The sequence below is a fragment of the Gossypium arboreum genome, chromosome 6, assembly GCF_025698485.1.
Source record: "Gossypium arboreum isolate Shixiya-1 chromosome 6, ASM2569848v2, whole genome shotgun sequence".
NCBI classification, from domain to species: domain Eukaryota; kingdom Viridiplantae; phylum Streptophyta; class Magnoliopsida; order Malvales; family Malvaceae; genus Gossypium; species Gossypium arboreum.
The window spans coordinates 92,781,197-92,799,503 of NC_069075.1; the positions used below are offsets into that span (position 1 = coordinate 92,781,197).

General features: G+C 34.4%; 1 protein-coding gene across 1 annotated transcript; it reads right to left on the reverse strand.

The window, feature by feature from the left end:
* Positions 1-17,157: 17,157 nt before the first annotated feature.
* Positions 17,158-17,568, reverse strand: LOC108485046 (uncharacterized). Its single transcript, XM_017788906.1, has one exon. It carries the CDS (start codon positions 17,566-17,568, stop codon positions 17,158-17,160), a length of 411 nt encoding a protein of 136 aa, XP_017644395.1.
* Positions 17,569-18,307: the final 739 nt, after the last annotated feature.

Sequence of the window (18,307 nt, forward strand, 5' to 3'; positions counted from 1 at the left end):
TCATCTTCCTTAAGTTCTTTTACTTCTTTATTTATTGATTTATGAATTGAATCAAGAAAGAATGATGTTTAATGTTATTTTGAATTTGGATGTTGTTTACCAGCCCATGAGTTAATCTTATAGAGTTGGGATTGCTTGATGAAACCTTTATTTCCTTTAACGGTTAAAGCTTATATTAGTTTTAATTTACTGTTTCATTTAATGGTATTTATGAATTGCATGTGTATAATCTCTAAACATATATGAATGTGCAACATGTTTATGAAATTAATCTAATACTGATAAGGTTAGGTTAGTTAGATAAAAATTGAATGATATGAGCGAGTACTTGAAAGAATACTCGTAGAAGACTCTAGACATATAGCAACGTTGTAACACCCCTTACCTGTATCTGACGCTGGGACAGGGTTCGAGGTGTTACCGGACTTAAACATTCACAACATGCAAAACCAAGCCACAAAATTTTTGCCCAAAATTAAAACATCTCAAACACATGCATATCGTCCCTTATACAGGCCTTCGAAGCCTATAACATACATTAGGGTGGTTCGGGACTAAACCAAGAACTTTGAAAATCTTTGGGCAACTTAACCAATTTTCTTGCTTTGGAGAGTCACACACCCGTGTGGGTTGGGCCGTGTGGTCACAAACGTCCGTGTGGCTTAGGACACGTCCGTGTCCTCAGCCCATGTAACTTTCTGTTTATGACGTCAACCAAATAAATTGATCCACACGGTCAAGTCACACGTCCGTGTGCTAGACCGTGTCCTCTACACGGCTGAGACACATGGTCGTGTCTTTGCCCGTGTGGCCAACACTTAGGCTATTTTCCAAGCCTTATGTTGTCCTTAATTCTTTCCCATGCTTTACACATAATGGACCCAAATTATAGCATCAATTTAATGATTAATCGACCTTGAGAAAGATTCAATTAAATAATTTGCATTTTGTCTTACAAGTGTTTATTACCCAGCACTTAATCTCTACACATTCTAAAATTGTCCATGTTTAATCATTATCAACTTACTACCAGGCCACATATTCATTCCATGGCCACGACCACCTCAAATGTTTCTAAGGCATTCATCGTATACATGTGTTATACTAATTATTCATAGCAACCAATTATAATCACATGACATGCATTAACCCATAGCAGGAATAATTAGGCTTACAAGTCATAACCATAATAAGCCACATCTCATGGCTATATACAATAGATCAATATAAGCTGATACATTTGGCTAATCATAACAACATCTAATATAAAAACTATCCCTTATACATACCACTCACTTGAAAGTGTTTAATACACGTATGACAATACTCTGGAGTTGATAGCTTGATAGTGTGATGTTGCCTCCGACTATCTCCAAACCTGAGCCAACCTGAAAACACTAAATAAATGGAGAGGAGGGAGTAAGCTTAAAGTTTAGTAAGTCCATATGAAAATAATAAGCATTATAACAACATGTTTCCTTAGGCAATCAACCATAATGACACTTTTACTCATATTCTTGTTATGTTGTTTTCTCGAGTCATAGTTACCCATTTATTTATATCTGGAGATACAGAACTCCAAATTAAGATCCATTAATTTTCCCTGAAACTAGACTCATTTATATTCTTACAATAAAATTTTTGGAATTTTTGGTTTAGCCAATAAGTATATTTTATTATTCAAAGTCTCCCCTATTTCGCTGTTTGATAGCTTCGACCTTTCTTCACTAAAATTTATTTATATCATAGTACGAGACTCAGATAATTTTCTTGTCTCTTTATCCTAAAATTAAACTCATTAAGGATTTCATTCATATTATTCCTAACTCATAATTATTTTTTTACAATTCCTAGTGATTTTCCCAAGTTAAAATAGGGGATTCCAAACTCATTCTGACTCTGTCTCACAAGAATTCAAATATCTCATCATATGAGATTCCTTTAATAGCACCATTTCCTTTATCTGAGACTAGACTCAATAAGCTTTAATATCATATTTTATTCAGTCTCTAACTCATTTTCCATTATTTTTGGTGGATTTTCAAAATCAGGCTATTGCTGTTGTCCAAAACTATTTTAGTGTAAATTCATAGTAACTATCATAAGCTCATTGATCATGGACTCATCATTTCATGAAACCCATATCTCATTACACAAAGTAAGTTAACATGATATTACAACACAATTCATAATCATAAGCATAAGGATGGTTCATCTTTCAAACCTTTTTACTTGTTTATCATGTATACACATACATATGCATGAATTCGCTTACTCATCATTTATCACATTTCAATAAGGCATCACTTATGAGTATAATGTACGTACCTGTACATATCCATAGCATATCAATTAACTTTACCTTTATCACCATGCCCATCACGGGACTTTCATCGCATTATTCATTATAATACCGATTGAATTTCTCGAAAATCCCGATGGATAGCTCATTTAACTTCAAGTCATACAAGTGATCGTTTTCAAGCAAGCACTCCCGCGAACCTCACATCTTACGGCGGGATTACCAATCCAGGCTAAATCCCTTGTAGTGACAAACACTCTAGCTCGAATCTGAATTACTAGTTCAGGCTAAATTCAGACCCTAATCGGATTATCCATCTAGGCTAAATCCATAATGCATACATATTCTTCGGGATGCTCGATCACTCAAGGAACACCCGTCTGGGCTAGATCCTTTCTATACCGAGATCAACGAATTACCTGTCCGGGCTAAATCCTTTTCTGCAACACATGCAGGATCTCGTATCATGTAAGAATTGCGTATCCATCAGATATCCCTTTATTTTCAATCGATATTTTCTCTTTTCACCAAATATACCAATAAACATAGCTAATCATGCAATGTACATTCAATTCAACATATTTTCATGTTTATTTGGACATTAGGCCATGGAATAAACATGGTATTGCACATAATTAGATTTAGGCATTTGTCACAATATATATTCTTCATATCAACTATATAAATATTCATCACACAATGTTGACACATCAATTTGACTTCAAGCATGAACAATAATATCATTGCATTATCATTGACATATGAACTTACCTCGGTTTCTAATACGACTATTTATTTCAAGTTTGTGCTTAACCTTGTTTAACCTCATTCAAGCCCGAATCTTGTTTTCCTTGATCTATAATATCAAATTTAGCCTACTAATTAGTCACATTATTCATATGGGTCCCAAAATCATATTTTTACAAATTTGCATTTTTACCCCTAAACTTTCACATATTTGCAATTTTTCCCTAACACTCGTAAAATGATTTTTATTCAATTTCATTGCATTTAAAGACTATCTGAATCATTTTCCTAACTATGGAAGCCCCCAATTTCCACTAAATCAACCTTTTATGACTAATTTTATAACTTTTACAATTTAGTCCTTTTAAGCATTTTTACCTAAAATCACTTAGAAAAGTCATTTATTACACACCAAGCCTTTATATTATACCATTAAACATCAAAATACAAGCATATCATTCATGGTTAAATTTTTAAACACAAACCCTAGCTCAAATAAAGGGTAAAAATAGCTATATCTTGTTACGAGGATTTCAAAAACATAAAAATCATTAAAAACGGGGCAAGAACGGACTTACAATTGAGCTTGGAAGCTTGGAAAACCCTAGCCATGGTTTCTTCATGTCATATTCGGCCAAGGAAGAAGATGGACAAGAAATTTTGGCTTTTATTTTGTTTTTAATTCATTTTAATTACTAGATTACCAAAATGCCCCTAACTTAATAATATTCTATTTCACTCATTTCATGTCCATTTTTGTCCAAAAAATTATAAAATGGTCTAATTACCATTTAAGGACCTTCCATTTAAAATTTCATAACAATTAGATACCTCTAACATGTAGAACTCAACTTTTGCACACAATTTAGTCCTTTTGACCAAATTGAGTGCCCAAATGTCGAAATTTTCGAACGAAATTTTCACAAAATAATTCTGTGAAATTTTAGATCATAAAAATATAATAAAATACATTTCTTACGTCAGATTTGTGGTCCCAAAACCACTGTTCCAACTAGCCCTAATTCGGGATGTTACAAACGTTCTGTATGGAAGAAGAATAGACGTAGGAACAAGACTCAAATCATATAGCTATACAGTGCCCTAGGAGTGGTAACTCAAGGTTTAGCTCTCAAACGAATCAGGCCACAATAGAATTATTCCAAGCAGTAGAATAAGATTGATCTTGCCGAGACATTATTGGTTAATATGGGTAGAAACTTAATAATCCTAGCCTTACGAATCAACATCGTAGATCTTTTAATTTTTGTCATAGCATCTTTATTTTCAAACCTCTAATTGTTTACTTGATTGTTCCATACATTTTATACATCATTATTGTCCTTTCTTGGGTATACATTGGAGAGGGCTCACCCACAAGCTGTCAGAGATTGGGTATATAATACCAGCATCTATGTGACAGCCCTAAATTGACCCTAGTCGGAAAGTGGTTTCGGGACCACAAAACCGAGTTATAAAAATAAAGAACTGTTATTTTCCATGTTTATTGTGCATGAACATGCATGTGTGAAAATTTCAATCTTTAATTTATTCATTTGAATGTGAATCTTTTTAATAGGACTTATGTGAGACAAATGTGAAATGGGATAGGTAATCCTAGAAGTGGTTCAATAATGCATGTAATCAAAGGGTGGACTTGCATGTCAATTTCCCCACTTTGATAGTAGTGGCGGCCATGACAATGAGGATAAGCAATATGTGATGGGTAATAATAATAAAATAATGTATTAATGGCATAATTTATGAAAAAAAATAAAAAAGAAAAAGGGTGTTAAACTAATTAAGTGAATAAAACAAAGAAAGGAAATAAGTGTTCATCTTTTAACATCTTTGGCGAAAATTCTAAGAAGAAAGGGAAGCGAAACAAACATTACGCCACTCCTTCTAGTCTTGAATAAGGTATGTAATTCATGGTAGCTTTTGAAATTGTTGAATGTATTAAGCTAGTTACTAAGTCCCTTAGTTAGCCCATGTCCAAATTTTGAATCTTGTTGGTAACATGAGTAATCGGTTAAGAGAAAATGTTCAAGAAATGGTTGTTGTTCATGTTATTTGGATGAAAAAATGGTAGTTAGGTGAAGTAGAGTCTAACAAATGAGCACATATGTGCATTAGTTGCTAAATGGAGAAAAATCGGCTAACAAGTTACGTACTAAGGCGAAAATGATTTTGGATATTATTGGGTAATGTATGTGTTTTGAATTGATGGAGTGGAGAGGATGCTTTAATTGTGTTATGAACAATTATATGTTAAATTAAGGTTTGCTAAGTTAGCTATTAAGGTGAAATGCAAATGTTAGTATTTGATTGCTAGTGTATATATGTGTATTAGCCGAGTTTTGAACTTGAATAATGGTTTGAGCACCATGTGTTGTATTAAGATTGTTTGAGTGAATTTATAGATATTTATATGATGAATTCGATTGTTGATATACATGCTTAAATAAAATGTATACAAAGAATGTGTAAGAGAGTGATTTGGTAATAATCTGCTCGGGGACAGCAGCAGTAAGGTGATTTTGGAAAATCGGCATAATTTGTCGGAGTTGAGTTAGAAGCTAAATAAATTATGTCATTAAAGCCTGAAGAGTCTAGTTTCTTGCAAAAGAAACTATAAAAACAAAAGAGTTACCGATCTTGAGATGTTTGAAGTATTGTGGGGCTGAGTCAAAATGACTACTAGATTCCCTGTTCTGTTTTTATAAAATCAGTATAAATTGTACAAAGATGGCCCTAAGATAAAATTTATATGCTTAGACTCCTTAATGAGTCTAGTTTCAAATGAAATAAACGAGAACATATTTTGAATTCTGTACAATGAGAAATTTGATTCGTAGTGAAGAGTAGTCAGTTTAGTCAAACAGTGAAACAAGGTGAACTTTAAGAAAAATCTGGTATTGTTGGGCTAAACTAAAAATTTTGAAAAATTTATGGATAATAGATAAATGAGTCTTCTGTCAAGAAAAATTTACGGCAATTGATTTGGAGTTTCGTAACTCCAGTTATAAAAACTTTAGTGACTGTTGCTCAGGAAGTCAGCTTATAGGGAAATTCTAAATATATTGTAAACATTAATGAAAATTTGCTAATGAATTATTTATTGATTTTTTTATAAAGCTTACTATAATCTATATGTGTGAAAGTCGAATCCATATGTATTATATTCTGAAAGAAATACTTGAATAGTCGATTAATGACTAGTTAAAATTTGTTGAACTTAAGCTCAAGAGCATAGGGGCAATTTAGGATAAGGGAAAAGAGAAAGTAACCGAGTAGTCACTCCGCAACCTGTACCAAATATCCGAGGTAAGTCTTCGAGTAATGAAACTTAGTTTATGATTTGATTAAGTCATGACATATAAGCATAACAAATAAACGGTGATATAATGATTCTACTTGAATTATATATTGAGGTGATTAGTTTATACCTATGACGGGTAACCGAATGTGCATAGAGATCATGTTATAAAGTCAATCAAAATCATGCTCTTTGTATGTGGCTATTGAGCCGAAATTGGTAAGGTTTGATAAGTGTCTTGTGTTTGAGCTTTAGTAATGAAGATGAAATATGGATGTGTCATGATTTATTGATATATGTGCATGATTATTCGAATGATATCCGGGCTAAGTCCCGAAGGCATTTGTGCTAGTGACTATATCCGGGCTAAGTCCCGAAGGCATTTGTGCTATTGACTATATCCGGGCTAAGTCCCGAAGGCATTTGTACTAGTGACTATATCCGGGCTAAGTCCCGAAGGCTTTTGTGCTATTGACTATATCCGGGCTAAGACCCGAAGGCATTTGTGCGAGTTGCTATATCCGGCGAAATCCCGAAGGTACTTGGGTTTGGAAATGAGCGATCTTGCTGTAATAATTTCAATTAATACGCTCATAAAATCCAAACGATAAGGCATGTTTCGTATATGCATCGGAAAAGTTAATTCCTTTTTAGATAGTATGCGCTCTATTGATTAACAACTTCAGGCCTTTAGTTAGGTTTGATCCTCGTATGAATATACTGGTTGAGGTGTGAAGTAAGTGTGATTTTGGGAATATGCGTATATGCAACTATTCATTTAGTCATATGAACGCTGTACTTTAGTCGTAAGTAATTTCATTACTTGAACTTACTAAGCATTAAAATGCTTACTCATTACTTTGATTCTCTGTTTTATAGATTTTGTTCGTCAGCTATCGGACTCGGGAGTGTCAAAGTCGAAGTCATCCACACTATCTAAGCCACTTTTTGGTACTCTTTTAGTTCAATTTTGAAAATGGCATGTATAGGGCTAACCCTTGTTGTTAATTAAGTACCCTTTGGTAATGTGTATTCGTATAGCCATGCGAAAATGGCTCGTATATTTCGAAGTATAACATTATGGTCTTGTGATATGGTTATTAAGTGGTGTGGAAATGTTTGGTAATGACTAGCCATTGGAATGGCCAATCATGGTCCTATTGGTGATACGTACGTCATGGCTAATCGGGATTACCCTTGATAATAATGTATGTCAATTTGCTATTTGATTCATGGAAAATTATGAAATAGGTAAAATTTACCTTAAAATAGATGCTAATAGCAGCAGTGACGTAAGTTGGAAAAATCACTAAAAATAGTAGGAATGGAATTAAATAGTGAATAAATTATGTAATCTAATATTGATGAGTCTATTTTCATATGAAAGAAACGAAACAACCATATGAGCCGTATTTTATGAGATGTTTAAGTTTTCGTGAAACAGGGCCAGAGCATTTTCTGGATCCCCTATTCTGATTTTGAAAATTTACCATAAATTAACCAGAGACAATTAGAAGTCATGCTTTATATGTATAGATTCCTTTTTGAGTCTAGTTTCATTAGAAACAAATGGCATAAGTATTGAATCTCTGTACATGGAGATATCTAAGTCGTAATGCATGAAGGTCAGAGTAGTCGAACCCTGAAACAGGGGAGACTTTAACTAATAAACTGTACTAATTGGCTCGACCAAAAAATTCTAGAAAAAAATTTGTAGATGGACATATGAGTCTAGTTTCAGGAAAAATTTATGGAATCGGTTTTCGAGTTTTGGAACTCGAGATATGATTTTTAAAGTAACTGTGATGCAGTTAGCCAGCTTGTCTGGAAATTTTAAAATGAACTGTGTAAGTAAATGAATTAAGTCCATTAACACCTCGTGTTCGACTCCGGCAACGGTCTCGGGTACGGGGCGTTACAATCTAGCCACTTGATAATATCTTTTTTGAACAACTTCCTACATGATTGGATTCTACCTCCTCTACTATTCGATAGAATTGCTATGGCTATCCTCTAGTAAAAAAATTATGCATATAGATAGCAGGGTTGATTCCCTTGATGTCGGCAATTGTCCATCCCAATGCCTTATTAGATCGTCGGAGTACTTCCAACAACCCCACCTCTTGATTAGGTGTCAACTCAGTAGAAATAACTACTAGCAAGGTGTTGTTTTCTCCCAAATAAGCATATTTTAATTGCTATGGCAAAGGCTTTAACTCTAATGTGGGAGGTTCCTCTATAGAAGGTTTAGGAGGCTTGAAAGAGCGATCTGATAAATCCAAAGTTTCAAACTTCTTCCTTAGTCTATCCACAAGTTTCTTGGCCTCCTGAAGTTCACCAAGGTCCTCAAAAATTATTGTGCCACTTCTTTTGTAACACCTCATACCCGTATCCAAGCCGGAAAAAGGTACGAGGTATTACCGGACTTAAACACAAGCAAACACACATTTTCAAGCCACAAATTTTTGTCCAAATTAAAACTTTTTGAAATTAATCGCATCGTCCCTAAAATGAGCCTATGAGGCCTAAAACATACTTTGGAAGTGGTTTAGGACTAAATCGAGAAATTTAGAAAATTTTACAACATTTAGAAAATTTTTTGCTAAATCATAAGTCACACGCCTGTGTGGCTTGGGACACGCCCGTGTGGGTAGGCCGTGTGGTCCCTAACCCGTGTAACTCTCAGTTTGTCACCCAAGAACAAATTGAAGTCACATGGCCTAGATACACTCCCGTGTCCAGAGCCCGTGTCCTTCACACGGCTGAGACACATGCCCGTGTCTCTGCCCGTGTGCTCGATATTGAGCATTCTGTTTTGAAACAATTTAGGTGCAGGGGACACATGGTCGAATCACACGCTTATGGGGCTGACTGTGTGTCACACACAGCCAAGAAACATGTTCGAGTGTCTACTCGTGTGGACAAAAACAAGGCTATTTACCAAGCCATTTTGCCACCCTCACTTGCACATATCTACTCAACATCACATGGCACAAACTCAAGCATGAAAAGCAACCAAATAATCACAACCAAGACAATAACATGTCATTCTCTTACCATTTTTAAACATGCTTAAAACATCAACCTTTCCACATCAAATTATGCAAGTTTCCACATTCACAAATGATATTAATACAAATATACTCATAACCAACATTAGCCAACTTCCAAGGCTATACACAAAAGGAACCATGAACCATTCACATACCAGTACCATATCAACATCTATCATACACACAACCTTTATCATGTTATAAATCATTCATGTCAATTTCACCTTCATTAGTCTTCATTTAACTACTTTCTAGTTACGTTATTGTACACATAAATTTATCATCTCATCAATAGACCACATTACCAAACATTCACATTCATGCCATAAATCACATTCACCAAGCATACCATGATCATATCACCAAAAACATTGGCACATATATAAATATACTTAGGTTTACAACCATGTTAGCAAAATAAGTCAACTTACATGGCCAAATAGCAAAACAAGCATTTGACAATTACAAGCCATTACATTGGCTAAAATCATAATGACACATATGACCAAAAGACCAAGTCCCTGTACATGCCATAACTCAAAATACTTTAATTCATCAATACCCAAATGATAGCTTGATAATTTGATAGGATCTCCGGCGATCTCCAACTTGAGCTACCTTGACGGCACTATAAAACATGGGAAAGGAAGGGGGTAAGCTATATAGCTTAGTAAGTAGGCATGAAAATAATAAGTAACTCTTATTAGGCATTTATCAAGTTCAACAATTTAAACACAAATTAATACCAATTGCTATAAATCTCATAGTTATAATTTTATTCAAACACGATGTTTACTCTATTAACTTATAAGCATAATTTAACATATCTTGGTATTAGCCTAACAACCGTAATCTCTCTTTTGTAACATATCATAACACTTAACAAGTCATTTCAAACCTCATAGTAAACATGAACATTAAATATGAGTATTCACATTTTAAGCATATATTTTAACATTTTCCAATTATTCCAAGTTCACATCTTCTCATACTCCCATAATCATTTTAATAGGAAATTATACCAATCTTTTATTTTTCTCATACCCGATAGATCGCAACTAAGGTGAATAAAACACGCTATATCATAACTCAATTTGGCCCGAAAGCCAATCACATGGACTTCAACCGAATTTATCAGGAATTTCATACAGCACAAGCATAGGCCAATAATCATAAGGTTTCGCAAAATCATTCTTGTGGAAATCATGAACTCATAATTTCATGAAGTCAATGCTTATAAACTTTACATACATACTTGTACCAATTCGTAATACTTACATACTATTTCTCTTCTTTGACATACCCGTTAGATTACCCGTTGAACCGCTTGGAATACTAAGGGTACTCGGGAGTCCTGTACACACGGTACTGTACCAATGCCATATCCCAGATATGGTCTTACATGTAATCTCGTATCGATGCCAATAGCCTAGCTATGGTCTTATACAAAATCTCATATCGGTGCCATATCCCAGATATGATTTTATACAAAGTCTCATACCAGTGCCATATCCCAGATATGGTCTTACATGTAATCTCAGTAACCCTAATTTCATGACATTTGTATCCTATCTATTCCTAAGGTTCAACTGGGACTTTCGCTGTATCAAATCTCTGTCAGTCATTTTCGTAGTATTATACTCAATAACATTCACATTTCATTTCAGTAATGTAGAATTTACCACAATTATATCAATTAAGTATTTATACATATATAATTTAATTCTTATTAATCATACGAACTTACCTCGACATAAAAATGGCGAAAAGGGCCTAATTGTCAAATACCTGTTTTCCCCCGTTTTAGTTTTGAATCTCGTTTTTTATTGATCTATAATATCACATTTAACTTATTTAATCATTATAATATTCAAATTAGCCCAAAATCATCTTATGGAAAAAATTACATTTTTTCCCCTAAAGTTTCACATTTTTACATTTTAGTCCCTAAGCTCGTAAAATGATTTTCATCAAATTTCTTCATTACCCAAGCCTAGAAAAATCTTTATTGTACTCATACCAACCCACATTTTTCATCAAATCACACTTTTACTACTTATTTTATAACTTTTAAAAATAGGTCCTTTTAGGCATTTTCATCAAAAATCACTTAGCAAAAGTCATTTATTTAACAACTAACATACATTTTCTACCATTAAACATCAAAATACACAAATATCCATCATGGTTAAAATTTTAGGCTTTGATTATGTCTGAAATTAGTGGTAGAAATAGATAGATCATGTTACAAGGATTTTAAAAACATAAAAATCATTAAAAACGGGGTTGGAACGGACTTACAATCGAGCTTAGAAGCTTGAAAAACCCTATCCATGGATTCTCCTTGTAAAATTCGGCCATGGGAAGAAGATGGACAAAATTTGGCTTTTAATTTGCTTTTTAATTAATTTTGATTACCAAATTACCAAAATGCCCATAATGAAAAACTTTAAAAACATACCTAACCATGTCCATTTTTTTCCATCAACATAACCAATGGTCTAATTACCATTTAAGGACCTCCAATTTAAAATTTCATAACAATTGGACACCTCTAGCATGTAGAACTCAACTTTTGCACTTTTTTATAATTTAGTTCTTTTGACTAAATTGAGTGCCCAAACATCAAAATTTTCGAACGAAATTTTCATGAAATCATTCCATAAAATTTTAGACCGTAAAAATATAATAAAAATAAATTTTTTTACGTTGAATTTGTGGTCTCAAAATCACTGTTTCGACTAGACCCAAAATCGGGCTGTTACACCTTTCAAGTGAGTCTTCATTACTATCAGAATTGTTGTGGCAAAATCTTGTGAACTCTTCCTCCACTGCTGTCCATATTAGGTCAAGGGTGTGACATTCTTCACTCTCATCAGTACATTTTAAGGCATCGAATACATTGAGTGTAATCTGTTATTCATTTACCCTCATGGTCAGTTCACCTTTCTACACATCAATTAAAGTCTTGCATGTAGCAAGAAAAGGTCTTCCAAGAATAACTGACACATATTTGTTAGCTTCACATTCTAAAATAAGGAAATTTACTGGAAAAATAAACTTATCTACTCTTACCAGTACGTATTCAATTTTACCTTCTAGATATGTGTTGGATCGACCAACCAGTTGTAACATAATCATAGTAGGTCTTGCTTTCCCAATTCCTAGTTTCCTAAAAATAGACATGGGAATTAGATTTTTCCTAAATCACATAATGCCTTACCAATATATTGATTTCCCATTGAACACGGGATAGTGCAACTCCTTATGTTCTTCAACTTTTGAGGTAACTTATTCGTAAACATCACTGTGCACCCTTCAGTGAGAGCAACAGTCTCAAACTCTCCCAATCTACTTTTCTTTGATAGTATATCTTTCATAAACTTCACGTAATTGAGCATCTGCTCAAAAGCTTCAACTAGTGGTATGTTGATGTGAAGTTGTTTAAAGACATCTAAAAATCTTTCGATCTGAGCCTCTTATTTACAATTGTGAAATCGTTGAGGAAATGGTGGAGGTGGCCATATTTCAGGTTGCTGACGTTAATTTACTGTAGTATTTTTTTGGCAACACAATCTGATTTTGCTATAATAATCTTTGTCTTAGCCTTTCCAGCTGCAGTGTACTTTTCATACATTTTTGAAATCTTTCCATTGTTGCAGCCTGATTTCCCCTCTTCTTCCATGGCATCTTTAACGATTTCATTCAACTGAGTCCCACTTCTGAGAGTAATTGCCTTACAATGCTCCTTCCTTTGTGATTTCAAAATTTCAGTATCACTTGGTAGAGCTCCTTGTGGTCTCGAACTCAAAACATTTGCTATCTGGCCCGGTTGTTTCTCAAGAGCTCGAAGGGATGCAGCTTAACTCTAAATTACAACATCATTCCTGGCCTATATTCTTTCAATAAGTCTTTAATAGATGATGATGATGATGAAGCCGATGCCTGACCTTACTGGACATTTTGCCTCGGCATAGGTTAAGTATAACCAGGCAGTGCATTGATGGCATTCTATCTTGCTGCATTGTTAAAATTCCTCGCACCTTAATTATTCCAACTAAATTTCAAATGTTGTTTCCACCCTAGATTATATAGGTTGGAATAGGGGTTGTTGTTCTGATTGAAATTACCCATGTAGCACACAGATGCTGGATTTGATGGGCATTCGTCAAACTCATGGTTTTCACTACAATAAACACACACTGGCTTGACTACATTCATCTCCTAAACTACAGTTGGTCTCTTCATAATTTTGATCATACTAGTTAAAGATGATACCTGGACAGTCAATGAAGTGATTGCACCAAGTTTCATGGTGCCAACAGCTCTTCTGCCAATCCTAAATCGCGTGGTAGGATATTGATAATCATTGTTGGCAATTCGCTCTAAAATCTAATATGATTCACTGTAAGATATATCCAACAAGGTACCATTGGCAGAAGCATCAACTACCATTCTCGTATGTGTATTCAACCCATTATAAAACATCTCCATCTGTGTTCGGTGTTGAAACCCATGCATCAGACATTTTCTGTAACATCTCGAATTAGGGTCTAGTCAGAATAATGGTTTTGAGACCACAAAATTTGAAATAGAAATAATTATTTTATGATTATTTAATGGTACATGATATGACTGCATGTTTGTGTGAAATTTTCATGAAGAAATTCTATGCCAAAAGTGTCTAATTTGACTTTAGGGACTAAATTCAATAAGTTGTAAAACTTGTGTTCTAGAAGCTTCAAGCATGAAATTGCATTGGATTATTAATTAGAGGTTCTTAAATAGCAATTTGACCAAGTTCTAAAATTTTGGGCAAAAATGGGCATGAATAGGAAACATTGGAAAGAAATGCCTTAAGGGCATTTTTATCTTTTGGTAAAGCAAAGAATAAAAAGGGAAAAATCAAGTAAAAATTGTGTCCATCTTCCTCCTTGTGTGCCGAAATTTGCAAGGGTTCCATGGCTAGGGTTTCAACTTTTCAAGCTTGATTGTAAGTGCTCCCTAGCCCCGTTTTTTATGTTTTTTGCATTTTTGAAGTCCTTGAAGCATGATCTATCCATTTCTAGCCATATTTTGAGCTAGGGTCCATGTATGGAATTTGACCCATGTGTGACATGTTTGTATTTTGATGTTTAATGAAAGAAAATGAAAGTTTGATGCGTGTTTAACATCTCATACTAAGTGATTTTTGATAGAAATGCATAAAAAGAACTTGTTTGTAAAAGGCATAAAAATGAGTAGTAAAAATGTAAAATAAAGGAAAACGTGGGCTAATATGGGCATGATATAGGTTCGGTCAGGCTTGGGTAACAAAGAAAATGAACAAATTTCATTTTATGAATCTAGGGACTAATTTGTAAATATGTGAAAGTTTAGGGGCAAAACTGTAATTTTTCCTAAATATAGTTTTTGGACTGATTTGAATAATGTGATGATTAAATGAGCTGAATTTGCTATTATAGATCAAGAAAAACGGAGTCCGGACATAGATTGGGGAAAGAGCAAGAGTTTGGACTAAATCAAATTAATTGTCCATATTTTGTACCTAGGTGAGTTCATGTGTAAATAATGCAATGTTGAATCATGTTTTAATGTTTTATTAATGTATGAGTTTCTATGTTTAATTATTATGACGAGTGCATGAATGACTTTATGGTCAATGAGAATGACAGTGTGAAGGAGTTCGACGAATACGAGTTATCGAGAAAATCCCGTTTGAACCTTAGGAATAATGTAGGATACAATGGGACATGTCATTAGGAACTATGTGATTATGAGATCATGAGATTATGTGTATATGTGACTATGTGAATCTAGGTACTGGTCTTGTACGTTCTAACGATGGCTGGGTTGCCCAGCATGTGTTGCGGGTACCTGTCAGCTTGTATGAGCAGCCCGTGTAGTTACGTCCTGACTATCAGCTTGTGTGAATAAGCCCGTGATTAGCTCGAGAGCAAGCAATGTGTGATTTTGACATGAGGTAGCATGTGGCTACGTTTAAAGCACTATGTGCAAGTCTTTCATGTATCCGATAGTATTCCGAGTGTTCAATGGGTAAACCTGTGAGTTATTCGACTAGTCAATGATGAGGAAATATGACAATGTGTTATGAGCCGGTACAGGTATGTACGAAAAACTCATATGAATGAGCTCGGTATGTGATGAACTTTTGTTAAGATTGAAAATGCATAAGTTATGTTTTCAAATTTAAGCTATGCCTATGAATTTATGATAACACAAAAGTAAACTATGCTATGTCAATGGTATTTATATATATGATTATGTTGCTATTTATTTGCATGTTAACTTACTAAGCTTTATGCTTACTCCCCTCTCTTTTTCATTTTCTTATAGTATCACCAAGCTAGCTCAGGAATCGATGGACGTTGGAGGCTTGATTACACTATCAACTGGACATTGGGTATAGTTAGTCTCAACATTTTAAGTATGGCATGTATAGGGACTTGGTCTTTTTGTTATATGTCATATTGGTCTAGCCAAATATGATGGCTTATGGTAATATTTGATTCATTTTGTATATAGCCATGTAATATGGTTCATATTGATTATTTGGGTTGTAACCCTAATCAACTATGCATGCATGCAATATATTATGCTCGACGAGATTGCTTGTGGAAGAGATGTGTGATGAATGGCACATATGCTAAATGAATGAATCATGGTTAATAATTATTACCAAAACTATGGTATAATTGAGTAAATTGAAAATAGGTTTAGCATGATGAATGAATATGAAATTGGTGTGGAATGCCATATGAAAGCATGATGGTTTGGATAGGAGGTATTTTGACATTACAAAAGCATGGGTTAATCAGGTTTATGAGTATTTGAGTAACTAATCATACTATGTTGCATGCCATCAAAGAGGAATGAGTGAATGAGCATTTAAGGGTGTCAAATGGCTTGGAAAATAGCCTTAAAGTTGTCCACACAGCTTGTGTGTCTAAGCCGTGTGGACACACAATTTGCCAATGGGCGTGTGAGCTGGCCATGTGTCCCCTGCACTTTAATTAATGCAAAAAAGATTGCCCAGTAGTAAACACACGGTCAAAGACACGGGTGTGTGTCTCTACCGTGTGAAGGGCACTGCCTTAGGATATGGGCGTGTGCCCAAGCCGTGTGAAGTTTACACCTGATTTTGGAATTTAATTCGCCACACGGTCTGAGCATACAGACGTGTGACTTGGCCATGTGACCTTATTTTGGTTGATGACGTCATAGTCAGAGAGTTACACAGACTGAGGACACGGGCGTGTCCCAAGCCACACAGGCATGTGTGATCACATAGCCTACCCACACGGGCGTGTGACTCTCTAAAATAAGAAAAATTTTCTACGTGTCAAAAAGGTTCTAAAAGTTCTCGATGTAGTCCCAAACCGCTCCCTGTGTATGTTTTGGGCCTTGTAGGCCCTTTTAAGGGAAAAATTGCATGTGATTGAAAGGTTTCAAATTGGATGAAGTTTTATGGTTTAGATTTGTATGCTTGTTTACGTTTAATTCCGGTAATTCATCAAACCCTATCCTGGCGTCAGATACGGGTAAGGGGTGTTACATTTTCAAAGTAGTTCTTTAAATCTTTCTCAAGCTTTAAATCTTTCTCAAGCTTCATATAACGTTTCATCCTCTATTTTTCGAAAAGACATGATGTTATGTCTAAGCTTGACATTCATGTTTGGCAGATTATACCATAACAAAAACCTTTGGCAAAGATCATTCTATGATGCCACTGTCCTCGATGGCAAAACATTCAACCATGCTCTTGCTCGGTCTCTCAAGGAATATGGAAACAATTTAAGTCTCTGGGCATCTTCAGGAACACCCTGTTGTCTAAACGAGTCATAGAATTCTAGGAAAAGTCTTAAATGCAATCGTGGATTTGCAGTAGGCAACCCACTAAACTGTCCCAGTGTTTGGAACATCTGAAACATCATCGATTTCAACTCAAAATGCTGAGCTTGAATGTGTGGTTTAACTATCCCTAAATTCAAATCACCCAAAATTAGCACAACATGTTCACTAATTGGCCTGTCTCGGTCGTCTATCACGTGATGAATAGAAAGATCAACATCCTGACCATTTGGATTTAATGGATCATTCAGACCAGGATCATTCCTGTCCCTAGCCATGCTACACACTTATCTTCTCATTTTTCTCAAAGTTCTTTCGATCTCAGGGTCAAAAGGATATTCTTCATTAGTAGGAATGCCTCTACTCATGCACTGATAACAAACCTATAAAAATTAAATACAACTGAATGGAAATAAATAAAATAACCAAACCAAATTTCACTAAATTGCCAATCCCCAGCAACAACGCCAAAAACTTATTGCGTGTGAATATGCTAAGCGAATTGTACAAGTGTACAAGTCGAATCAAGTAATAAAGTGATAAGTGAGATCGACTCCACATGGATTAGATAGGTTTAATTTGGTAAGCTATTATGGTAAAGCGAGATTGATGCTAAGGCAAAAGCAGTAATAAAACTGTAATGACAAATTAGGAGAATAATGATGAATAAAATGTACGAAACAATCAAAGAAACAATTAAAGTTGTGAAAATAAAGATGCTAAGGCAAAGATTAAAAGATCTATGATGTTGATCCGTAAGGCTGGGATTTCTAAGATTCCACCAGTATTAACCAATAATGTTATTGAAAAAGTAAAAATAATCTCAAGATTTAATTTTTATAACGATAATAATTTAAATTATAGTCAATACGAATAAGACCAAAAATTTAATATTTAAAATAAACTTGAATGGTTTGATATTACAAATTATAATTTTAGCTTTACTCTTAAAAAGGAGTTAGAATATATTTAAAGATTAAAAAAGGAAAAAACACTATGTAAATTAAGTTATTAAAA